We start from the raw sequence: 22,469 nt of genomic DNA, 5'->3' as shown, positions 1-22,469 counted from the left end.
CCCCCGAGGCCCGGCCCCGCGGCTCCTCCTCTCCCGGCCGTGCGGCTGCGCGTGGCCGCGGCTCCTCCCGGGCCATGGCGGGCCGCTTGGTGCGTGCGGCCGGCGGGGCCCGCGCCCTGCTCGCCGCCTCCGTGCCCGGCCCGGGCCCGCGCCGCGGCTGCGCCTCGGAGGAGGCGGCGGCGGGGCCGGAGAAGGAGGCGGAGGCGCTGCTGCTGGCCATGGGCTTCAGCCAGGCGCAGGCCCGGCGGCTCCGCGGGCTGGAGCCCCGGTTGGGCCCGCGGCGGGCGGCGGCGGCGCTGGAGCAGCTGCTGCTGCTGGGGCTGAGCGCTGAGGCGGCGCTGGGGCTGCTGGAGCGGAGCCCGGAGCTGCTGCGGGCGGCCGAGGGGCGGCTGAAGGAGCGCGCCGAGTACCTGAGGCGCCTGGGGCTCGGCGGAGGTAGCGGGGGCAAAAAGGGGTAAAACGGGGCAAAAGGGGGGCACGGGGCAAAAGGGGGGCTCGGCGCGACGCCCGCTTCAGCCCCGTACCCGCAGGGCACCTGCAGCGGGCGGCCGGGCGCTGCCCCCAGGTCTTCACCTTGCCCCGGCGGAGGATGGAGGCGGCGGTGCGGGTGCTGCGGGAGAAATGCCTCTTCACGGCCGAGCAGCTGACGGAGGTGCTGCAGAGCTGCCCCGGGGTGCTGCTGGAGGAGCCCGGCAGCCTCCAGTACCACTTCCAGGTGAGGGGGTCAGGGTGGGAGCTGCGGGCACAGCACGGCTACCGCACAGCACCGGGGCCGGGTGTTGATGCCCCTCGTCCCGCTCGCAGTACGCGTACTTCAGGATGGGGGTCCGCCAGAAGGAGATGGTCAAGGCCCGTCTATTCCGAACGCCCTTCGCTGAGCTGAGGACCCGGCACATCTTCCTGGAGCGCCGCGGCCTCTACCACACCCCCGTCAAGGGCCAGACCCAAACCAACAACCCCAAACTGAAGGAGGTCCTTCACCTCCCCGAAAAAGAGTTTGTGGTCAACCTGGCCCGCGCCACCCTGGAGGAGTACGAGGTTTTCAAGAAGCTGCTGGCTCGAGAGGAGGAAGAGGAGGCGAAGGAAGAGGAAGAGGAGGAAGAAGAAGAGGATGAGGACAGGGATACAGAGTATATAGATGGAGATAAGGGCTGGGATGACGGTAGAAGAGCGTGACCGTGAGTATGGGAGGCTCCCTGGGGTCTCCCAGCCCTACCACCCGCAGCACAGGTGTGAGCCACAGCGGCTGTGGGATCCTGCCAGGCTCTGCATGCAAGGCAGCAGTAAATCCCATATATCGCAACACAACGCTGACCCTTTGTCCTCCTCATTGACCAGGTGCTTTAGAAAATATCCAGTTTCTATCAAGTGTTTTTATTAAAAACAAAACAAAACCAAAATAACTAATTTATTTCAAAGACAAGGTTAAATCCTTTTGGCTGTTACATACTGTACTGGATGGGGGGAGGCTGCGCTTTGCATCACTGCAGGGAGGATCCTTGGGCTGCCCCCCTCACAGCTGGTGGCAGGGGAGCAAACACTGACCATAGCCCCAGAGTGAAGAGAAGGCTCTGGCCCCACATCCTTGGGGCTGGCACAGGCTGCTCTGGTGTTCTCACTTGCAGGTAAGGGGCAGCTTTTCCTCCCACACCAGGGATGTCCGGGACTCCTGCGCTCGCCCCACCACATCCCAGGAGCACAGATCCAGGGAGCAGGATCAGGCAGCCTCAGCAAAAAAAAAATTAGGGTGCTCTCTCTCTCTGTGAATCTGATTCTCTGGGGGCAGAAGAGCCGGCCCCAGTGCTGGTGGAAGCCTCACCCTGCCCCCCTGCTCGTGGCCTCACAGGGCACTGTCCAGCACTGGGCTGCTGCCGCAGGCGGTGGCGGCTGCACTGAGGCAGCGTGCAGGAAGGAAGAGGATGCTGCGGGCAGCACTGAAGCTCCTGGGCTGGTTCTGCGATGGGAACACCCTCAAGGCTACGCGTGGTCCAACAACAGAGGTGCCTGTGATGCTCCCTGGGGGGCTGCCCCACTGGGACACCCCCTCCGCTGCTCGGGAAATAACACTCTATACCATAGCTACGATATATCTCTGGTATGTATTAATTTATAATATACACTGTGTATGTTAATACACAAATCTATGTTTAACTAGCGTTGTCATACAAACACACAAAAAAAACAAACTAGGAATGTTTCTAAGCTAAACTTTTCCTTGCCTGCTCTGTGGCAGCCAGCAGGGTGGCCACTGCAGGGCCAACGGCGCCGTGGTGGCAGCGGCACCGCAGGGCGATGCGGGGACCGCCGGCAGCGCAGGGGGACAGCCAGGCTGCTGCTGTGCCCTGCGCCGCGTAGCACCAGAACGAGCGTGGTGGCACACCCTGGCTGACAATCTTAGCTCTACAGATCGCTTTTTAGTAACTTCTAGGTGCTCTATGACTTTCTGAGCTGGGAATTTGGTTAAAACCGTGGCTCGTTTACAAAGCAAAACAAAAAAAAAAAAAACGAAGGCAGGGGAAGCTGCCTTAACTCTCCCCTCTCCCCCAGCTACAGTACGGGGCTGTGCCTCCACTGCCTGCTCCTGCCTCGCTGCTCAGGGCAGTGGCTCACAATTTCTAACTTATAGGGAACATGTAGGGAAGACCTCCCCACCCGGCTGCGGGCCAGGTTTCAGGTGATAGCTAAGGCCTTCTGGTCTGCATTAAACTGGTTTATTTGGGGGTTATAGGTAACGCATCACCCTGGGTTACGAAAGCAGGGTAGTGCGGATGCTGGTGGAAGGGAACTGGGCTCGCAGAGCCCGGAGCTCAGGGCTGGGGGGGCCGAGTGGGGCCAGGCCCCCTGGGGGCAGGCAGCTGGCTGCTGCAGCACCCCACTCGGCTCCTTGGGGCAGGGGGGCACCTGCAGCAAGGCAAGGCAGGGCGAAGGCACTGCTGGTCCGGCAGGGAGAAGGGGGCGCCGCTCGGGTGCTGATCTGGCTGCGTGTCCCTAACGGGCTGGAGGAGAGGGAGGGGCTGACGCCAGGCAGGAAGGGTCCCCTGCTGCGTTCAACCCAGTGAGCGGATCTGATCTTCCTGGTGTTTCAAAAGCCCTTAGGTGTGGAAAGACGAAGCTCCTACTGCTTTGAACCCTGCGGAGGAGCAGGAGGAGAATGAGCTGGTGTGTGGAGCCCCCCCCCAAATGCCCAGCGGCTGCCTCTTCCCGTCCCGGATGCCTGTCTTGGGCTGGGAGAAGGGGACCTGCCCCCTGGGGGGCTTCAGCCTGTGCCTGGAACAGACACTTACTCTATGGCTTCTTCAGTGTGTGACTGTCGCTTTGTTTTCTGAAAGAGAAGGAGCGAAAGCACCATCAGTCCTGCAGCACCTTGGCCCTTGCTCCCACTCGCCCGAACCCTGCAGCCTCGGGAGCAGCCCCGGGAAGCGAGCCTGGGCCTCGCGTGCTGTTCCACACCCCCTCCCTGCCCAGCCTGGGGTAAGCCAGAGGTCCCAGGTTTCTGCCCCCCAGGCAAAGGGAAAGAAGCACGCTTCTGCTGGCTCTACCTGCTGCTTGGCTTCTTGGAACCAGTGCTCTCGCAGCTCTCCTTGTAGCAGACATCCTGGTGTACCTTGTAGACTCTCTTGTACCTGCAGACACAGCAGAGAGGAGGGTTGTAGGGATTCACAGGGACAGAGCCGTGTTTGTAGGTGCTGGGGGGCTGCTCCCCCGTTTTCTAGACACAAGCATGGCTGAGCCTGCCCTGCCTGGACAAGCAGCTGGGCTGTTATGCCCATGCTGCAAGCAGGCTGGGGGGGCACAGCAGAGCCCCCCCCCCCGTCCCTCAACCCCTCTGGGGACAGAAGTGGCCCTGAGCTGGGCTGGCAGGCAGGGCTGGCAGCGTGTCGCACCCTGCCCTGATCCAGAGGTTGCCTCGCTGGCGCTGGGCACCCGGCAGCAGCTGGCCAGGGCAGGGGGCAGCCTCCTGCTCACTCTCCCTTCCCCGGAGCCGCATCGTGGGGCCGGCCCCAGCTGGCGGTGCGAGGGGAAGGGGGAGCACAACCCGCGGGCAGTACTCACAGGTAGTGGCAGGTGCCTCCTTCCCACACGGGGAATGACTTGGTTTCCGAGTACAGCCGCGTGCACGAGTGTGGCACCTTCTTGCAGGCTGCTTGGGGAACAGGAGAGGGGAGCTACCAGCGAGCCCATCTCCAGCCCTGCCTGCCTGCGCCCTGGGGGCCGAGGCCCCCCCGGTTTCCCTGCTGTGGCCCTGGAGGACCAGGCTCAGCGTAGCTTGGAGCCAACCCGCCAGGAGCCGCAGAGCTCCGGCCCCACAGCACAGCACAATCCCGGCTGGTGGAGGCTCAGCCAGAACCGGGGAGCTGGATACAGACGGGGGGTGCTCGGTGACCTGTGCCCTGCGGGACCCCGTTGCTGGGACAGCCGCCAGCCTCAGCGTGTGCGGCAGCAGCACGGCACTCACCCAGCTCGCAGTGCCTGCCCTTGAAGCCCGGGCTGCAGTCGCAGTGGTAGGACTCGCTCTCGCTCACACAGGTGCCTCCGTTCTTGCAGGGGTTTGCAGAGCAGTTCTGCCCCATGCCTGCAATACAAGCGCTGCCGTCAGCCCCGCTCTCACGCCCGTAGGGCCGGGTTCCCCTTGGCCATGCCCGCCCCAGACTCACTCTTGCTCCGTGCCTCATGCAGCTGCAGCGCCAGACTGCCCCGGCCGGGCTCCTCGATGTTCTCCAGCTTCACAGGAGCCTCTGGCTCTGGGCAACGAGAGGGTCAACGTGACTTCCAGCCAGGGCCAGACCCCGAGGCAGCCCCTCTGCAGCAGCAGCAGAAGTCAGAGGGGACCCAGCCTGGCATGAGGGGGCTGGCTGGGTTTGCAGCAGCAGTTTAGCCCTTCCCTGGTGGCACCCTGGGCCCAGCCCACGCTGCATCCCGCATCTCGTCCCACTGCCAACAGCCCAGCCCTGGGTTCCCCAACCCGCTGTGGGCTCCCTGGGCTGGGGAGATGTTAGTCCAGGGAGATGCAACGGGGTCCTGCCCTCCCCTCTGGCTCCTTCAGCCCTGCAGCAGCCTGCCCCATTGTCACCCTGTCCCGGGGGAGTGGGGGAGGCACAGGAGATAGCACTGGGTGACAGGAGGAGGCCAAAAAGGCAGCAGGGCACTTACGTGTCTTCACGGTGATGGATCTGCTCAGCGCAGTGCCGAACCTGGCGCTGATCCTCCCTCTGCCATCCAGCAGTTCAGTGAACCTGGGGAAGGACAGCCATGAGGGTGGGGGGCACGGTGGGGTCCCCAAGGGCCGGAGGCAGCGTGGGTGAAGCACTCGCAGGTGGCGCTAGGCACGGCACAAACACTGCAGCAGCTCGGAGGAGCTGCAGCAGCTGCTGGAGCGAGGGGTCACCTGGCTGGGGTGGGCAAGGGGCTGTGCTCAGCCCTGCTGCTGCCTACCTGGGGGCTGGGGAGGGCTCCTCAGCCGTGTCGTGGTCTGCGAGCAAGCGGAGTTCAGGCAGGAAGGCTGGGGGCAGCCTGTTGCGCAGCACCCGGGGGTGTCCAGCCTGGCTCCAGCGCCTCTCCGGAGCCCCATCCCTCTGCACTGCAGGCCACAAAGGGTTAGGTTTAGAGGGAGGCAGTGACCGGAGCGTCAGGCTGGGGGCCACTAGGGCTGTTTGGGGACAGGTGACGCCACCCAGGCAGCAAGTGCTGCTCCCCTCCCCTACAAAGCATTGCTGAGCCGTAACTCCACATCCAAAGGGCTGCAGAGCAAGCCACCGCCGCCTCCCTTCTACAGGGAGGGCCGGTACCAGCAGGAGCTCCCACGGACCACTGCAGCTCGGTGTCCCCCCTCTGCCCAGCAGGCACTCACGGGTGGTGACGTAGAGGTGGATGGGCTCGCTGTGCACCTGCCCCTGCTCCGTGTTCTGCACGGCCGTCACGGAGAGGCGGTAGCGCTGCGCGGGCAGCAGGTCCCGCACGGTGTAGGAGGCGAGCTTGCCGTTGGGCACGTAGCGGCTCTTGACGCTCTGCAGGGTGGTGACGTTGATGATGTACCCCTCCACGGCGCCAGCGGGCGGCTGCTCCCACGTCACGGACACGGAGGTGGGGGTGACGCGCGAGGCGGTGAGGTTTCGAGGGGGGAGAGGCCCTGGAGCAGGAGGGAATAAGCGCCGAGTCTCTGAATGGCAGCAGCTTGCTGTCACCTCGAGCCCCTTGGGAGCTCGCCCCCAGCCCAGCAAAGCCCCCGCCAGCCCTCGTCCTGCACCCCGCGGCCCCACTCACTCGTCCAGACGTGGAAGGGGGCCGTGGCCAGGCTCTCTGAGGGGTGATCTTCTGTCCCCAGGCCGCTCAGCGTGGTGACGTGGACGATGTAGCGCTCTCCTGGCTGCAGGTCCCTGCAGAGGAGGAGGAGGGGGGCAGGAGGAGGTGAGCGCGGGGGCTCAGGGGGGCCCAGCCGTCCCCACCGCCCGCCCGCCACGCTCACAGGAAGGTGTACTTGGCCACGCTGCTGTTCAGCTCCACCGTGCGGTCTTCCAGGTCCCCAGGCTGGCGGATGGAGACACGCACCCTACTGACAGTGGAGTGCTTGAGCCGGTGGAGAGCCCATTGCACCGTGATGGTGCTGGCCGTCACGTTCGTGATCTCAAAGCCTTCCACCGGACGCGGTCCTGGCCGGAGCGAGCAGAGAAGCGGGGAGGGCCACGGTCAGCAGCCGGCCGTGGCAGCGGCTCCGTCCCTTCCTGCACCCCTGATTCCCGTGCCCCACGCTGCCCATCCATGTCAGCCTTCCTGGCACCACCATGGGCTTGGCGCCAGCACCATGACAGCCCAAGCAGCTCGGCACCTCTTCCCCTGCCACGCTCCTCGTCTCAGCACCGGGCAGCCAGGAGCAACCCGGCCCCAACCTCGCATCAGTCGCTCCTCCCTGAGCCCAGATCCCCAGCAAGCACAGAGCACCCTGAGCCTGACACCGCCTGCCCAGCCACTGCCCCAGCCACACACACATCGGTGCAGACAAGCCCCCAGGACAGGGCTGCGTGCCCCGGCACACCCCAAACTCTCATGGAAGCTGCCGGAGCTGCCTGACTGCCCTCGGTGCCTGCTCCCACCTCCAGGCTGCTCAAGGCCTGGTGCTGCTGGGAAGCACCCACATGGCTCAGCCCAGCTGGTACAGGAGGACCCCAGCCCCCGGGTGTCCCTTCTCACTAGAGAGCAGTTTTTCCAAGTCCAATCTCTTCCACCCTTGGTTTCCCCCTGATTCCTGCTCCAACCATCCGCGGGCCAGGGATTACACATGTCACAGGACCTGCCCATTCCAGAAAGTGGGCTGGACAGGGCATGGCACACACGCTGTCTATGCCCGATGGAGCTGTCACCATGCCCAGTACGATGCCCTGTGCCCCTGGGGGCAAGCTGGGCCCCGGGGGACAACCAGGTGGCCATCTGCCCACCTGCAGAGCAGCCAAACCCTGACCACAACAGTGAGCCCATGGAGCAGCCCACTGAGCAGGACCCAGGGGCCATCCCCGCTGTTGCTGGCTGCTTCCCTACCAGCCCCAGGGCATTTGATTGCTCCTTCACACCCTGCTCTCAGTAGCCTCTGCACAAAGAACACTCATTCTCTGTGCTGAGTGCCTCCAAACCCAGACTTCAGGGTCTGCGCTGCCTTTTTCAGGCACACCATGGGTGGTGGAGGCTGGGATCAGACCGGAGCAGATCTCCGGGGCACGGGAAGCTGGAGGTGGCAGGAAACCTCCAGGTGCTCCACCAGCTCCGTGGCTGTGGGCAGAGTGCTGGCGAGGAGAGGCCCCACAGGCTGGAAACGCTGCCCTGGGCATCAGGGGGGCCCATACTCACAACCGAATTCCCCTGAGGACACTACTCACTAGTGCGCGTGGTGAGCATGACAGGCCTGCTGATATCATTCTTGTTGTTCACGTTGCGTTTGACTGAAAAGACAGAAATATTGTAGGCTCTGCCGGAGGCTAGTGCCCGCAATTGGTGGGCAGAACGACTTCGGTCCACAAAATCTGTCCTGCGGTAAGAGCCGTCGAAGGATACGTACGTCACGGCGTAGCCGTCAATGAGTTGCCTGGCGGCTGCGTCCTCAGGCGGGTGCCAAGAAATCAACACACCAGTGTCCTCCACCCTTTCCACCTTTAATGAGGTTGGTGGCAGCAATTCTTCAGGGTGTGGGCAAAAGCAAAGGGGAGAGGTAATGCCATGAATCTTTAGAGAACAGACCCCAGCAACGAAATGCAGAGCGGCACTGATGGAGGACAGCGTCCCCTCTCTCTCTTTCTCTCTCGTTGCAGCTCACAGAAACCCTACAGCTGCTGCTGGCCGGTCGTGCTAGGCACTGTGCACGCGCCGGGGCTGCTCGGCCACCCCGATGGACTCAGGCAGAGCCAGGGCAAGCAGGCAGTTGGTGTGGCAGAGCTGGGGGCAGAGCATTTGCTGCCATATCCTGGACCACGCGGGGACGCAGTGAACAACCTTCCTCCAGCTTAAGGCCCCGCAGAAATCGCTTAGGCCAGATTAGGGGCCTCAGGGATGCTTTGATTCAGGGCCGGAGGCTTGAATCAGATTTCTTTGCCTCCCCTCCCAAGGGTATCCAAGGAGGATTCAACCCCTGCTGCACTTGCACCACTGGAGCCCAGAGAAATTTGCCCCCAGCGTCCCCGCGTGCCTCGCCCGTGTGCCAACGCCGTCACCTCCAGCAGCCACCCGGCACCTGGCACGATTGAGCCCTGCTGGCATCTGCCCCCAGCATCCGCGGGGCCGGGGCTCCCCCAGCAGAGGCGAGATCCGAGCCCCACCAAGGCGAGGAGAGCTGCCGGTCCCTGGTGGCGGGTGACACGGCCGCCACCGGGCAGGGCGGGCACGCTGCCGTCGAGCCCCTCGCCACATCCTGGTGCCGCTGCTCAGGGCCTTTACCTTTTTCGCAGCTCTTGCCTGTGTAGCTCACTTTGCAGGTGCAGCTGTGGGTGCCATTGCTGGGCAGGCAGTAGCCTCGGCTCCCACACGGGCTGGAGAAGCACGGGTCGCTGGCTGCAGGGTGGGAGCAAGAAGGAGGCGTTAACAGCATCGGACACCCCAGCGTCAGTGGCCGCACAGGGCTGCAGCTGCGTCCTCCTGCCCCCCTCACCTGTCTCGCAATGGTAGCCGAAGAAACCCTCCGGGCACACACACAGGTAGGAGCCTCGGTAGCCTTCGCACTCTCCTCCATTTTGGCACGGGCCAGACTCACAGGCGTCCACTTCTGGAGGTGAGAGCACGGAGGCAGTGAAACACACACCATGGGGGCAGCACACCAGGACCCCAACGTGCCCAGGGCCAGCAGAGACACCCACGGCCCCAGGAAAAGCCCCACGTGAACAGCCACAGAAGCCAGGACTGCTTGTTGAATGCCACGGCAGCCCAGGCACCTCGCAGAGCAGACCCATAGCTGAGGGATACCTTGTTCTGCCCGAGCTGTGCACCCGGGCCACCACCTCCCCCCCAGACATGTTTTGGCTCTGCTGCTAGGGGACACAAACCACAGCAAGCACCAGGGCTGGCAGCGTCCTCAGCAGGGCAAGGAGCCCGAGCGTGCACCCTCAGTGGTGGCGGAGACCAAGTGCCAGCCCCGTGACAGCTCCCAGCCCATTTGCTTTGGTGCGGGTCCTGGACACATCCCCAAGCCCAAGGGACAGTGGTGCCCCGCAGGGCCCTGCTTGGCAGACTCCCTACCTTCCTCACACTGGATCCCCACGAAGCCCTCGGGACAGAAGCAAACAAAAGAGCCTGGGAGGTCCCGGCAGGTCCCGCCGTTCTTGCAGGGCTCTGACTGGCATTCATCAACTTCTGCAGAGAGGAGAGACCGGCTCAGAGCAGAGCCGGGGCTGGAGGCAGGAGAGGAAGTTTGGAAAGACAGCGCTACTCGTCCCCACGTCACTCGCTGCCCTGAGCCCCCCAGCCAGAAACAGCCCCACGCGGGGCTGGAGAGTGGGGCAGAAGGGGGAGTGCAGATGGCTGGCGGCGTGGGGCTGTGCTGAGATGTCCCGTAGGGTGTGCGTGGCGTGTCCCCTCCTTTAATCCCCCCTGCAGCCACGGCAGCTGACCCAGCCACCCCACCATCCCCGTCAGCTGCCTGCACCCCCTTCCTCCACCACACTGAGCCCACACGGCACCACGAAGGTGTGTGCATGGGAGAGCGAGCACAAGGAACTGCTGCGGGGTACAGCACAAGTGTGAAATCTCAAGCTGCTTTTATGCCATATTCCCTCTTGGCCAGTAACTTTGGAGCTGCGAGGGACACGTCTCACCCAGATCTGGAGATCCGGGGCTTGATTACACACGCTCAGACTGCGTGAAGAAGAGCATCGCATTAGGAACGTTCTCCAGCAAACTGCTGCGATGAGCGGGGGGACATGGAGGCGCATGATAGCTGTTAGGGGATCCAGACCCAGCCTCCTGGGAATCACAGCCCCACTGGTGACAGAGACACCCACGCAGCACCTGTCTGCACGGGTGGGCAGGCAGCACACGCGCCCTTCCCAGGTGAGCTGGGGGCTCCTCTGAGCCCCACGCAAGCAGGTGATGAAAGCTGGTGTGCATAAATGCAGGCAGCCCCGCTCCCAACCACACCATTCATGCCCTGCTCTGGCTGGTGAGCCACAGACTCTCCCCTCATCCCTGCATGAGCTCTGTACATTTTCTTACCCAACTCACAGAGGTGGCCCACGTATCCTGGCTCACACACGCACAGGAACTCAGCGATGCGGTCCTTGCACTGACCGCCGTTCAGGCAAGGCTGGGAGCGGCACTCGTCGATCTCTGCAAGCATTTGGGCAGAGGGGAGATAGGGAGAGGGTGATGAGCACTGGGGTCCCACAGCAGCGTGCTCGGGGGAATAAGAGGTTGCTGGGGTCCCACAGCCACAACCATGGCTCAAGCTTCTTCCCGTTGCCTACCATCGCATTCGGGGGGGTCGCTCCAGACGCCCTGCGAGCGGCAGACACGGGGGCTGTTGTGCTGGCTGAGGGCATAGCCCAGCTCGCAGCGGTATTCAGCCAGCGAGCCCACCGTGGTGGAGTTGAAGGAGGCCTGGGCGTGCTTCACCGCGCTGGGCACGCCGCAGTCGATCTCTGCGGAGAGATGGGGCATGAGCAAGGGCAGCGTGGCGCCTGGGGCTCGGTGGCGGCGGCACAGGGCCCTCACCCGTCTGGCAGTGCTTCCCGGTGTAGCCCACGGGGCACGTGCACACAAAGTCCCCGCCGAGGTCCTCGCAGGTGGCACCATTCTCACATGGGCTCAGAAAGCAGGGAGACGGCACTGCAAAGAGCAGAGGGCACCGGCATGGAGCTGGCAGGGCCCAAAGCCGCTGCCTCTTCCCCTCAGCGCGTCCCCCAAGTGGTTTGGGGGTGACATCCAGCAGCACAGCGCAGCACGCTTGCTACCAAGGCTGCAACGCTGTTCCCCCCATGACCCTGCAGCACCCACACGTACCGATCTCGCAGTGCCGTCCAGCGTAGCCCGGGGCGCAGTCGCACTTGTACTTGCCGATGTAGTGGAAGCAGGTGCCCCCGTTCTGGCAGGGCCCCGAGGCGCAGGGGTCCGGCTTACCTGGGGGCGAGCAGGAGCTGAGCGGGGAGCAGGACACGCACCACCCGCCTCCCTCCCTGGTGTCGGAGCCGTACCTATCTCACAGTGCCGCCCGGTGAAGCGGTAGGGGCAGGTGCAGTGGTACTCGCTGTCGGACTCCTTGCAGGTGCCCCCGTTGCGGCACGGCGCCGTGCTGCAGAGCCGCGGCCGGGCTGCGGGAGAGGAGCAGGAGATGCCTAGCGGCTCTCGAGCCAGGCCCACACCCCGGAGGCTGCGCTGTCCTCCCCTCACGGCACGTACCTCTCTCGCAGTGCTTCCCCAGGAAGCCCGGGGGACACTCGCAGGTGTAGGAGTCGTCCTGAGCCTCGCAGGACCCCCCGTTCAGGCAGGGCTCGGAGTCGCAGGGGGAAGGTACCGCTGCAAAGCCAAACAAAGACCTCAGCTCTGCCCTCCTCCCCACTTGCCTCGCCTTTGGGGCAGGCCCCACGCTCACCACCTCACCTCCCTCCCAGCACTAAGCCCGTGCCCCGGCTGCAGACACTCACTGTGGTTGGTGCCGTAGTCCGTGTGGCACACGCACAGGTAGCTCCCGCCGTACTCCATGCAGTAGCCGCCGTCTGGGCACTGCGTGTTGACGTTGCACGGCGTGGCGGTCACCTCTGCCAACACACAGCGAGACAGCCTCCATCAGATGCGCCGCAGCAGGATGGCCAGCCCACGGCCAGCACCTCCCAGCCAAGAACAGGTCCCATGGCTTTATGGAGCACGGTGAGAAGGGAGGGACTGTGGCCACCCGTGCCCCATGGCAAGGGTCATTCTGCCTGCAGAGTGAGCTTTGGAGCTCCAGCGTGCAGAGCCAGGGCTTCCTTCTACAGGCCAGGGCTCGGGAAAGGCACGACTCAAGGCAGAACAAGAGATGGAGAGAGCACCTCCTCCCCACGAGGAGCATATCCCCAGGCCCTGGCTTGTGTAGGTGGCTTGGATTAAGCGTGTCCCCGTGGTGCAAGGGTTCTGCACAGCCTAGGCCCTTCATCGGCATTTAACTGGCGTTAAGTGTCCAGGAGAGGGAGCAAACACAGCAAGCTGTAACACCACGCATGAAGCCTTCACCTACCGAATTCACACAGGAGACCGAAATACCCCGGCAGGCACTGGCAGATGGTGACATTCCCCTCCAGGCAGCTCCCTCCGTTCCGACACTCGCAGCCCTCAGAGAGCTCTGCAAGAGATGGAGAGGGAGCTTCCCTTGTATTGCGGGGCCAGGGCAGCCACGTGGCCCTGCTGGAGCCAGCTGGGGGAGCTCAGGACCCACAGCTGCAAGCCCCCAGGCATGGCCTCCCCCGCAGAGATAGGGACCACAGCTCAGTCCAAGAGCCCTGAACGGGCTCTGTTAGGGCTGCTTCCCCCTGGGAATGGGCAATTGCTCCTGTAGGGCCTCCCCAGAGGGTCAGCATGCTGCCGGAGAGACCCCAGGTACTCACTGTCGCGGCAGTCCTGCCCGCCGTAGCCCTCCTGGCAGTCGCAGGCATAGCCCTGCTCCAGCTCCAGGCAGCTGCCCCCGTTCTGGCAGGGGCTGGAGAGGCAGGCGCCGGGTACCCGGGGGCCACCTGCGGGGAGAAGGACGCTGACCGGAGACCTCCCCAGAGGGGACACGGCCGGTGGCCTTCCCGCACAGCCCGGCGTCGCCGCCACGCGCTGCCGCTCACCGTACTGGCAGTTGTTGCCGTAATAGCCCGGGGAGCACGTGCAGATGTAGCGTCCCGGGCGGATGTAGTTGCACGTCTGACGGTTCCTGCAGCTCCGGTCCTCGCAGGAGGAGGGGTCTGGAGGAGGAGGAGGAGGAGGATGCGGTGAGCCAGGCCTCCAGAAAGGGGCAGCGGGGACAAAGCCTCGGCCCTGTCATGGGCTGCCCCGGGTACGGGGACACCAAGCACCTGTCTCGCAGCGCTGTCCCACGAAGGGCTCCAGGCACACGCAGGTGTAGTTATCAACCAGGTCGACGCAGTGCCCTCCGTTCAGGCAAGGGCTGGACTCGCATTCGTTCACCTCTGCAGGGCAGGACAGGGAGGGGTTGGTTGGAGACGTCCCCGTCCCCGCCACGCGGCCGCCTGTCCTGCCGCCAGCGCCCACCTGTCTCGCAGTCTCCTCCCGCGTAGCCCGGCAGGCACACGCATGCCGCCGTCCCGTTTGCCTCTTGGCACGTCCCGCCGTTCTGGCACACCTTGGTCTCGCACGGCAACTCCTCTGTGGTGGGACAGCAAAGGGAAGAGGGGGGGGTGAAGCCACGCACAGGACCAGCACACCGTGTTCCCTGCTACTGCCGGCAGGCAGGGCCAGGCAGAGCGCAGAGCCAGCACCACAAACTGGGCAAGGACGGCTTGGACAGCCCGGCCCTTCCCTCCAGCTTTGCTTTCTGGGTGCAGGATCCCTCCCCCGAAAGGAGAACTCCCCGCTCTCCCTCCCCAGCAGCACAGGGACTCACGGGGAGCCTGACACTGGCAGCATCCCCAGCGCGGGGCGAGCCAGCCCGGCCGGCAGAGGCTGTCCTGCTGCTCTGCTCCCTCTGCTCGCGTGGAAACCTGGCAGCAGCGCCGAGCCCCTTGGACATCAGCCCTCGCTGCCGTCCCCACGCCCAGAGGAGAGGTGTTGTGAGCAGATGCCTCCCCCCCCAGCGGATGTTGCTGCCTGCATTAGCAGTGACTCATCCGGAGGCGAGCTGGGCCGCGAGGCTGGGAACGCTCCCAGTGGCTTCCAGCGGCTCAGGACCTGGCCACCACCTGCAAAAGCCCCGCACGGAGCAGGGTCCCCCCCCCCGAGACTCCTGCCCAGGCACTAAATGCCAGCGTTTTCCAGCAAGGGCGAGGCGGCGGGCGCGTTCCCCGCAGCCGTGCCGGGACAGGCGCTCCTGGGAGCGGGCTGCCAGCGGAGGAAGCGCTCGCCGCCAGAGCAAAGTTTCCTTTGCTTTCAGCAAGTCGTGATCCAAGACTGCAGCGCTCGGCGCCCAGCACAGCTCCTGCTGGAAACCTCCTGTCCCCGGGGCACCCCGCGAGCCTCCGTACAAACCCCGGCACCTCGGAGCCGCTGTGCCCCCCGTGGGGGTCTGCAACGCGAGCAGAGCCTTCCCCAGCACCGCTCGAGGTCTAACAGCTGCTTGCCACTGAAGGTGGCAGGAGAAGAACTGGCTGTCATCAGCTCCTCTGTGCTTTCAGGAAAACGCTGACAGATCTTCCCCAGCCTGCCCAGATAAACCCATGGGCATGGCAGGAGGGACATAAGGTGCCTGAGAGCCCCACGACCCCTCTCTGGCTGCCCCATCTCCTCTCACATGCCCGCTGTCTCTCGGTCCCTTCCTGGGGACACGAGTGGCTCTCTGAGACCTGGTGCATGGCTCAGGCCCAAGAGCTCTGCCCCAAAACAGGGTGGGAGGATGTGGCACAGCCATTTCATCGCCTCTCTGCTGGCTCTGCCAAGCCTGGCAGCGCAGCCTCGGAGGCTTCCCAGTCCCTGCTTACAAGGGGGATGCCTCCAGGCTCACGTGTCCCATCCTCACGCAGGGCAGCTAAACAGGGCAGCCTGCGGAGCCAACGCAGCACCCAGGAGCAGACGCAGGATGCCCAGCAGAAACCACGGGTGCTGACGGCTCCACGGTGCCTTCTGGAGGAGGCGCAACACTCACCCATCTCACAGCTGGCTCCTCTGAAGCCTGGCAGGCACTGGCAGCTGAAGCTGTTGACACCATTGACGCAGGTGGCTCCGTTCTGGCACGGGTGGGAGAGACACTCGTCCACGTCTGAAAGAGCAAGGGGAAGGCAGGGGCTCAGCCGGGAGCGGGGCAGGCAGGGCTGGAGCCCGCGGAGGTGCAGGGGAGGCCGCTCACCGACGTGGCACCTCTTCCCCGTGAAGCCCGCGAGGCAGGAGCAGGTGTAGGAGGGGTTCCCCGTGATGCAGTCCTCAATGCACTTCCCCCCGTTGAGGCAGGGCCGCAGCGTCAGGCACACGGAGGCTGCGGAGACAAGCGCGCCCTCCGCTCACAGCCCGCCCCGGCAGGGCTCACACGCTGCCGTCCGGCGCCGCGACTGCCGGGGTCTGTCCTGGCGTCCGTCCAGCCCCGCCAGCACTGCCGGCCGTGCGCGCCCCGAGGCTGGGGACGGTCACCCGGCCCTCTGGGGCGCTCGGGGAGCCCGCGTTTGGGGGCTGCGTGCCCGCGGCCGGGCAGGGCTCGCTCCTCTCGGGCTCCCCGATGGGTAGGGTGACAATTTTATTCCTGCTGCAGGAGCGGGGAGGCAGGGCCAGCCCCGCCGGGCAGGGGACAAAGGCCAGGCGTTACCCAGCCAGCCCTCGCCTATGGCCTGGGGCAGAGGGGCAGGAGGACCTGTGTAAAGCAAAGCCACAGGTGATAGACAACACGCGTGGATTAGCGGGTAAGAAAACACAGCCAGGGTGGGGCGGGGACAAGGAACAGGAGGTCAGTGGCTCCACGGAGGGCCAGCCGGGGTGGCCAGGCACAGCCCCTGCTCTCTGCTGGCTGCCCCACGGGACGGACGAGCCTCCCCAGCCCCGTGGCGGGTACGGGAGCCATAGAGCCCCCCGTGCGTGCCCTCACCTCCTCCCCGGCACCCTGCACGGCTCCCCGCGCCTCGCAGCCTGCCTCAAGAGCTTTCCTCCCCATCAGCTTTTGCAGCCCGTGGCAGGCAGCCCCAGCACGAGTGGCTGGGCCCTGAACCAGCCCAGCAATCCCCGGGCACAGATCCTCAGGAGCCAGGCTTCCCGAAACGGTGCCGGCGGCTCCAAAGGATGCCCCAAAGCATCCCCATCGCTGCCCCCACCCTGAGCCCTCCCCGAGCCCTTCGAGCTGTCTGATCCACCCACGGGTTGCTGCTCTCTCCCCTTGGGGAGGAAGGTGAGGGTGGGGGGTCGAGGCAGGGAAAGACAGGGCTGGAGAACAGTTTGGGGTCGGGTTGGGAGTTAAATAAACCTAACTGCTGTCCTCTTACTTGTATTGCTGCAGCCCCCCACTTGCACCTGGGCATCATCGATTCTGAACACCCAGCGCCCGGGGATACCCACATTTGTCGTCATCTCCACGTCAGCGATGTCATCGGTGCGGGATCCAGGGATGTTGAAGTAGCGCTTTCCATCACCGGCGTTAAAACCTGCCTGGGAGGACAAGGGCAGAGAGCAGAGAGACATCAGCACGGCGAAGCGGAGCGGCGGGGGCAGAGGCAAGGGGCACAGCAGCATGAGGGGAGGCTCCGCGGGACCGCACGTCACCGCCACCACCCGGGTTCCCTGGATTCCTCCTGCATCCCCTCCCTCAGGTGTTATTCCCCAGGACAACCACAGCCCTTCCTCGCCCTCGGGAGCCCAAGGGGGGGCCCGGGCTCACAGCACCCTCTGGCAAGCCCAGCCCGGAGGTGTGGGGTGAGAGGGACGTTTCTTCCCTTGAAAATCTACTTCTCCTCAGCGGGAGCCGCTGGAGGGCTGCCCACTGGCCAAGGTGTGCAGTCGCTGCCCTGTTTACGTCCATAAAACCCGCGCTCCTGAATTCGGGGATTCAAAACGCGTCCCCTTCCTCTACACCTGCGATTTCCTGCAGGCAGGCAGGCAGGGAGCCAAGGACAGATCAACTGGTGGTAAATTCACACATCCGAATGGGGACCGGGTTGCGTTTTTTTTTCCCCCCCTCTTAAACACAACAACGCACACAAGGATGAAATAAAAATACAAGCGAAAGCTGTGCTGGCCGCGGCAGCTGCCGAGCTGCTCTTAAAGTCTGAGGTTAGGAAGGAAAAGGAACTAAGAGGCAGCAGCCAAGGTAAAGAACCGTGGTTTCGCTGTAACAAAGTCCCCTATATGGTCTCAGCTCCGAGAAGGAGAGCACACACGGATATTTAAGAACTTCAGAAAAGCAGGGGGAGGGAAGGAGGGAGGGAGCCACCACCAAAAATCCCTGGACTGCTGTGTGCTGCCAGGAACAGCTCTAGGGAAAGCAAAGGGCAGCCGTGAGCACGGCGGGCTCGGGCGCTACCTGGGGGCGACGGCCGCGTCCGCTGCTTACCTGCGCTGCGATGCCGCCAAGCCCAGCAAAGTCCCCCCCACTGCTGGCGTGCATACCCGTGGTCCAGGTGATGGACTCATAGTTGAAGATGGTGAAGGACAGCTTGCCGTCCGTGATGAGGACAATCTGGAAAGTGTTTACCTGCGGGAGGGAGGGGAGAAGGCTGTGAGAGGGCGGAGGGCAGGCAGGGAGCATGGTAAAGGTGTGAGGAGGCCAGAAAAGGGACAGAAGGTTGAGCTGTCAGGCACGAATGCTGCAGCAGCACGCAGCAGAGGGATGCTTCCTTCAGCACCAGCCCTCCTCTCCTGGGAAGGGCAGCAGTGAGCCCCCAGCAGGGCTCTCTGTGTCGAGCCAGGACTAAGAAACACCATTGCCCAAGCAGGAGAAAACCCTTTGCGAAAAGAACTCCCATTCCCAGTGGCACTACAACGAAAGGCAGCAAGTACCCTCAAATGGGAAATCAAACTTCATAAAGTACATAAATTTGCCTTCAGATCCCTGGAGCTTAGAAGAAAGCCCCAGGACGGCAGCCGGGCCACAACAGCTGACAGCAGGGCAGGATTGCAGCTGCATCCCAGAGAGATACCCAACGGTGAAGAGGAACAAGACTTCAGAGCCAAGTTTCCAACCAGCTTTTGTAAGCTCAGGGCTCTGGGCACAAACCCGGGCTCCTCAGCAAGGCTGTGGAAGATGACAAAGCTCCAGTTCCTTCAGGAACCCGTCTTAAAAAACCCACCCCTAAGCTAATTGCTCCCTCACTCCTCAGGGGTGCTGGCAAAGGCCCACCCCAGCACCGCGGCGCCGTGCGGGGTGTTGTGGCACGAGCTCTGCCCACCACCCGCCGGGGCCCCCAGCGCTCACCGGTGAAAACGAACTTCCCCCGAAGAAGGTGACCCGGTACCAGGTAGCGATGAACACCCACTGCGCGGAGAAGTCGGGGAACTCGGGGAAATACTGCGCGATGTCCCTGGTGGCCCGCTCCAGGATGGCCTGGTCCCGGCTCTCCCGGTAATACACATCGCCCGCCCGCCGGTTGTCCACGTCTGCCCAGAAAGCTGCCACCACGCGCCGGTCCTTGGAGATCGGGAAGGCGACCGGCGTGAACTGGGAGACCTCCTTCAGGAAGGAGATGATCCCGTTGTTGTTAACCTGCGGAGATGCGGGACAATGGGCACGGACGGCCCCGGGGAGCACCGAAGCCTCCACGGGCACTTCCCCCGGTGCCCTCCGCAGCCCTGGCCGTCCCCAATCCTTACTTTAGAGGCGCTTTTTCCTTCACCTGTTCCCCCCCTCAACCTCCTTCCACAAATATTTGAGCGCTTCCCCTTCCTGCCCTTTGAAGCACGGACGTGCCCCCGGCCGGGCCCAGAGGCCCGGGGAAAGCAGCCTCACCCCCCGGCCTCCGCCGCGGAGGGCCAGGAGCCCGAACAAACCCAGCCCTGTTCTCCGGCCAGGAGCAGCTGGGAGAGCGCCCGCCCGGGCTGGGGGCACCCCAACCCGCAGTGTGGGCTGGAAAACGAGCAGCAGGGCTGGCGAACATCACGGGACTGAGTGCCACCACCCCACCAAGCCCCCCGTCCCTATGCAGCAGGGAATGCAGGTGTGACACTCGGGTGGGGGGGCCGCCCACCTTTTGGGTGCTTCCAGCCCTGGGGAGCCTGGGCAGGGGCCCCTGGTGCTGGGGGCCGTTTATGAGGGTCCCAGGAGATGCAGCAGCCCACAAAACAAGCGCCGGGTACGGGACAGCCCACACCGCCCTGGGCAGCTGCCACCGTGACTAAGGGGAACGCGATTCCCCGTTCACAAACCCTGCATAACCTCGCGGTGTCCGCGGAGGAACATTCTTCCTGTTATTAAAGCAAGATGGGAGAGAGCCGGTGCCAAGAAGGGCCGTGTGTGTGTGTGTGTGTGCGTGTGTTTTTTTGTTTTGTTTGTTTTATGGAGGAGGAGGGGGCGGGCTCGGAGGGACCCCCCAGGGCTGGGCCATCCGGGCCCTGTGTTTCGGCCGCTGCTCACAGCCTGCGCTCAAGGCAGGGACACACACAAGAGGCGGGGGCACGGCCCCATGGCCTGAGCCCCGCGGTCAACGCATCTCCTGCACCCACTGCAGGGCTGGCGTCTTCGTTTGGGAGAAGTCACCGTGCCAAGGACACGGGGTGTCCTACCAGCACGTGTGCTCTGCCAAGGCAACGGGTCGTAACATCCCGGCTTGTTCTGTAACGGGGTGAGCTCACCTCCGGGGCAGTGCCAGCACAGTGCCTGGCACTCTCCGTTAGCCACACGGGTCGGGCAGGACAGGGAGCAGCTCTTGGTCCGCCCCAAAAGCCTGCTCTGAATTGCTGGTCAGCTTGGACCCAATCCAAACAAGACCATGGGGACACCAGCTGTGCCAAAAGCTGGGCCAACAGCGACCGCAATGCTTTCTAGACAGCGAAAAACCCACGCCTGCCCCTTCTCCCAGCTTCCCTACCCCAAGAGAAGAAAGCTGGGTCTCACCAGCTGCCCACACAACAACTTGCAAGCCAGCTGCTCCAAACTGCCCCAAACTTTGTCCTCCTGTCCCCACAGGGGGCCCAGGCAGGGATCCCTTCAGGATGATGAAGTCCCAGCCACACCTGCAGGCAGACAGGGACCTGCCCCAAGGCTGGGCACCCGAGGAGGAAGAGGGGAACAGGTCGCAGCAAGCCCCATGTGCCTGGCATGTCAGGCAACACCCGCCCAAGCCCAGCACCATGCAGGAACCTCCCTCTCGCTGCCACACCTCTGACAGTGTGCCTGGTTCCTTGCTCTCAGGGCAAGGAGTTCCCAAATTTTGGCTCCCCTGGAGACCACCTGGCCACCCCTCACCACTTCCAGGGCCCTCCTGAACACTGCTGGTGGCAGCTTTTGGAGTGGGCTCCAGCAGCCAAGAGCACATCCCCACATACGGCCAGCTCTCGGTGGAGCTGCAGGGACTGCTCCTTCCCAGGTCTCGGCTTCAGGGCTCAGCCCCAGCTGGAGCTGCCGGAGCCGAGGTGTGACCATCGCTGGAATATCCCCTCCTTCATCTCCCTGGGGGACCGCTTTAAATGCCGTGCTGTCGGTGTCAGCAGAAATGAAGGCTTGCTGGAGCCCGGCCAGCACGGCGGGAGGGATGAGGACAAATCTCTGCTGCCGGGCTGTGCATCTGCAGGGCTCCCGTCCCGGGGCACGAGCAGGCTGGGGAATGCCAACGTCCCGTGGCAAGCCTGCAGCCGGCAAAGCACAGAGCTTCATCCTTCAACACCGAGTCCCACCCTTCCTCCTACGCCTCCCCAGTGCTGGCTGGGGCACAGGACAACATGTTTCTGTCCTGGTAGCACCTGGGCACGTATGTGCGTCCCCACGGGGCAGCCAACGGCCCCGGTCAGCCCCCCGGTGCACGGGGAGCTGCTGCCTTGTGCCCGGCTGCAGGGACACCGGCACGTCAGCATCCCCGGGTGGGAAGAGCATGGAAAGCAGAAGGCTCCGATTTAAAGTCCTGGGAGGAAATGCAATTTTTAGAAAACTCGGGAGATGCCAGTGCGTCCTCCCAGCTCGATTAATGACTCTCACATGGAGATCGGCAGGCACGTCCCGCAGCTGTGCCTCAGCTCGCAGCCCAGGAGCCTCGCAACATCTGCTCCGGCCGCGCAGTGCCTGGGCGTTCGAGCAAGGATGGGCTCTCGGTGGCCACAGGACACTCCGGGGTTGCCCACAGAGGATTGAGAGCACCTCAGGGGTGTTGTGAGCATCACCAAGGGGGTCATGACAGCACCCCAAGGGTTCTGCCCCGTGGCACAGAGCTGCCTGTCCAAAGCCAACGGCTCCAGTGCAAGATGGGCTCCTGGTCCTTGCCTTTCAGCAGAGCCCGGAGGATGGCTCTGGCTATTCCCAGTCCCACCCTGAGGCTGCCCTGTGTCCTGTGCCCCAGCAAGGGCCGTGGCGATTCCCAGGAGGCCGGTGGGAGCCCCGTGAGGCCGGGATCCCCCTGCACGCCCCGGGGCTCGCTCCAGCACCCCGGCACCGCTCCGCTGCTCCAGATGGAAGCGGGGCCATCCCGTCTGACCCCACAACCCCACGCCCCGCCAAGACGTGCCGGGAGCGAGCTGAGCTGAGCGTTAATAAAGAAAAAAAGGGGGAAAAAAGTGGAAAAAGGGGAAAAAAGAAGAAAAGAGGGGGAAAAAGAGGGAAAAAGGGAAAAAAAGGAAAAAAAAAAAGGGAAAAAAAAGGGGGGGGGGGAGAAGGAGGAAAGGGAAGAGGCTCGGAGGGGAAGAAGGGGGAGGCCAGCAGCCCCCGCCTGCCCGCTGCCCGCGGCCCGGCACTCACGTAGAGCCCGGTGTGCCCCGCTCCGAAGAAGGGGAAGCGCACGGAGAGGGGCCGCAGCTCGGAGCCGCCGTCGTCCTGCTTGAGCGTGGCGGCGTCGCCCTGCGCCGGCCCGAAGGGGTAGAAATCGGCCAGCGGCACCACGCCGCCCGCCCGCAGCAGCAGCCACTCGCCCAGCGCCAGCAGCACCACGCAGCAGCCCCGCAGCGCCCGCATGGCCGCGGCCCTCGCCCCCCGGGGGCCGTCCCGCAGCGCTCACGCCGGCACCGGGCGCCGCGACATGGCGGCGGCGGCGGGAGGGGATTGGGGGGGGGGAGGCGGAGCGGGGAGCGGGGCCCGGGGCTCGCAGCGGCGCTGCCCGCGGCTCCCCGCGCTGCCCGCACAGCGGCCCCGCCCCCGCCGCGGACATTTGCATAGCCCCGCGAGTCCCCGCCAATGGGAGCTCGGGGTGAAAGCAGGGGGCGGGGTTATGGAAATGAGGATGGGCGTGGCCTTGTGGGGTCCCCACGCGCGGAGAGGGGGG

The 22,469-nt window shown here is 64.4% G+C and overlaps 2 protein-coding genes across 5 annotated transcripts; one reads left to right on the top strand and one right to left on the bottom strand.

The window, feature by feature from the left end:
• The first annotated feature begins 66 nt into the window (after window positions 1-66).
• On the top strand, window positions 67-3,112 carry MTERF4 (mitochondrial transcription termination factor 4). 2 transcript variants are annotated; one of them, XM_082766883.1, is made up of 3 exons: window positions 67-435; window positions 531-715; window positions 805-3,112. In XM_082766883.1, the coding sequence occupies exons 1-3, from the start codon at window positions 75-77 to the stop codon at window positions 1,174-1,176; spliced, it is 918 nt and encodes a 305-aa protein (XP_082623009.1). In that variant the 5' UTR covers window positions 67-74; the 3' UTR covers window positions 1,177-3,112. The 2 variants fall into 2 exon arrangements, with proteins under 2 accessions (XP_082623009.1, XP_082623008.1); XM_082766882.1 differs by having other exon boundaries at window positions 67-454; window positions 517-715; window positions 805-1,178.
• On the bottom strand, window positions 2,992-22,263 carry SNED1 (sushi, nidogen and EGF like domains 1). Of its 3 annotated transcripts, none has more exons than XM_082766879.1 (33): window positions 21,950-22,263; window positions 18,485-18,772; window positions 17,624-17,764; window positions 16,560-16,722; window positions 15,443-15,568; window positions 15,242-15,355; window positions 13,696-13,809; window positions 13,500-13,613; window positions 13,272-13,388; window positions 13,047-13,172; window positions 12,680-12,784; window positions 12,111-12,224; window positions 11,866-11,982; window positions 11,661-11,777; window positions 11,470-11,586; window positions 11,182-11,295; window positions 10,935-11,108; window positions 10,684-10,797; window positions 9,712-9,825; window positions 9,128-9,241; window positions 8,917-9,030; window positions 7,866-8,162; window positions 6,464-6,647; window positions 6,262-6,374; window positions 5,849-6,127; window positions 5,434-5,578; window positions 5,152-5,234; window positions 4,656-4,742; window positions 4,457-4,573; window positions 4,054-4,144; window positions 3,540-3,623; window positions 3,285-3,322; window positions 2,992-3,130 (listed from the first exon to the last, which is right to left on the bottom strand). In XM_082766879.1, the coding sequence occupies exons 1-32, from the start codon at window positions 22,160-22,162 to the stop codon at window positions 3,286-3,288; spliced, it is 4,347 nt and encodes a 1,448-aa protein (XP_082623005.1). In that variant the 5' UTR covers window positions 22,163-22,263; the 3' UTR covers window positions 2,992-3,130; window position 3,285. The 3 variants fall into 3 exon arrangements, with proteins under 3 accessions (XP_082623005.1, XP_082623006.1, XP_082623007.1); XM_082766880.1 differs by having other exon boundaries at window positions 4,054-4,141; XM_082766881.1 differs by lacking the exon at window positions 4,054-4,144.
• Between the last annotated feature and the right edge of the window lie 206 nt (window positions 22,264-22,469).

This window comes from Aythya marila (genome assembly GCF_965140915.1).
Source record: "Aythya marila genome assembly, chromosome: 9".
In the NCBI taxonomy this organism is placed as follows: Eukaryota; Metazoa; Chordata; class Aves; order Anseriformes; family Anatidae; genus Aythya; species Aythya marila.
Note: the sequence above shows the minus strand (reverse complement) of the source record. Positions and strands in the feature narration are given on the sequence as shown.

Bases quoted from the DNA above. Each gene is read 5' to 3' on its own strand.
- SNED1 (XM_082766879.1), bottom strand. From the start codon at position 22,162: ATGCGGGCGCTGCGGGGCTGCTGCGTGGTGCTGCTGGCGCTGGGCGAG. The intron at 11,296-11,469 runs GTACGTGTGGGT...TGCTCTTTGCAG, and splicing joins TGGACGGCACTGCGAGATCG to TGCCGTCTCCCTGCTTTCTG. The intron at 6,648-7,865 runs GTGAGTAGTGTC...CGCTCCGGCCAG, and splicing joins CATGCTCACCACGCGCACTA to GACCGCGTCCGGTGGAAGGC.
- MTERF4 (XM_082766882.1), top strand. From the start codon at position 75: ATGGCGGGCCGCTTGGTGCGTGCGGCCGGCGGGGCCCGCGCCCTGCTC. The intron at 455-516 runs GTAAAACGGGGC...CGCCCGCTTCAG, and splicing joins GGTAGCGGGGGCAAAAAGGG to CCCCGTACCCGCAGGGCACC. The intron at 716-804 runs GTGAGGGGGTCA...TCCCGCTCGCAG, and splicing joins GCCTCCAGTACCACTTCCAG to TACGCGTACTTCAGGATGGG.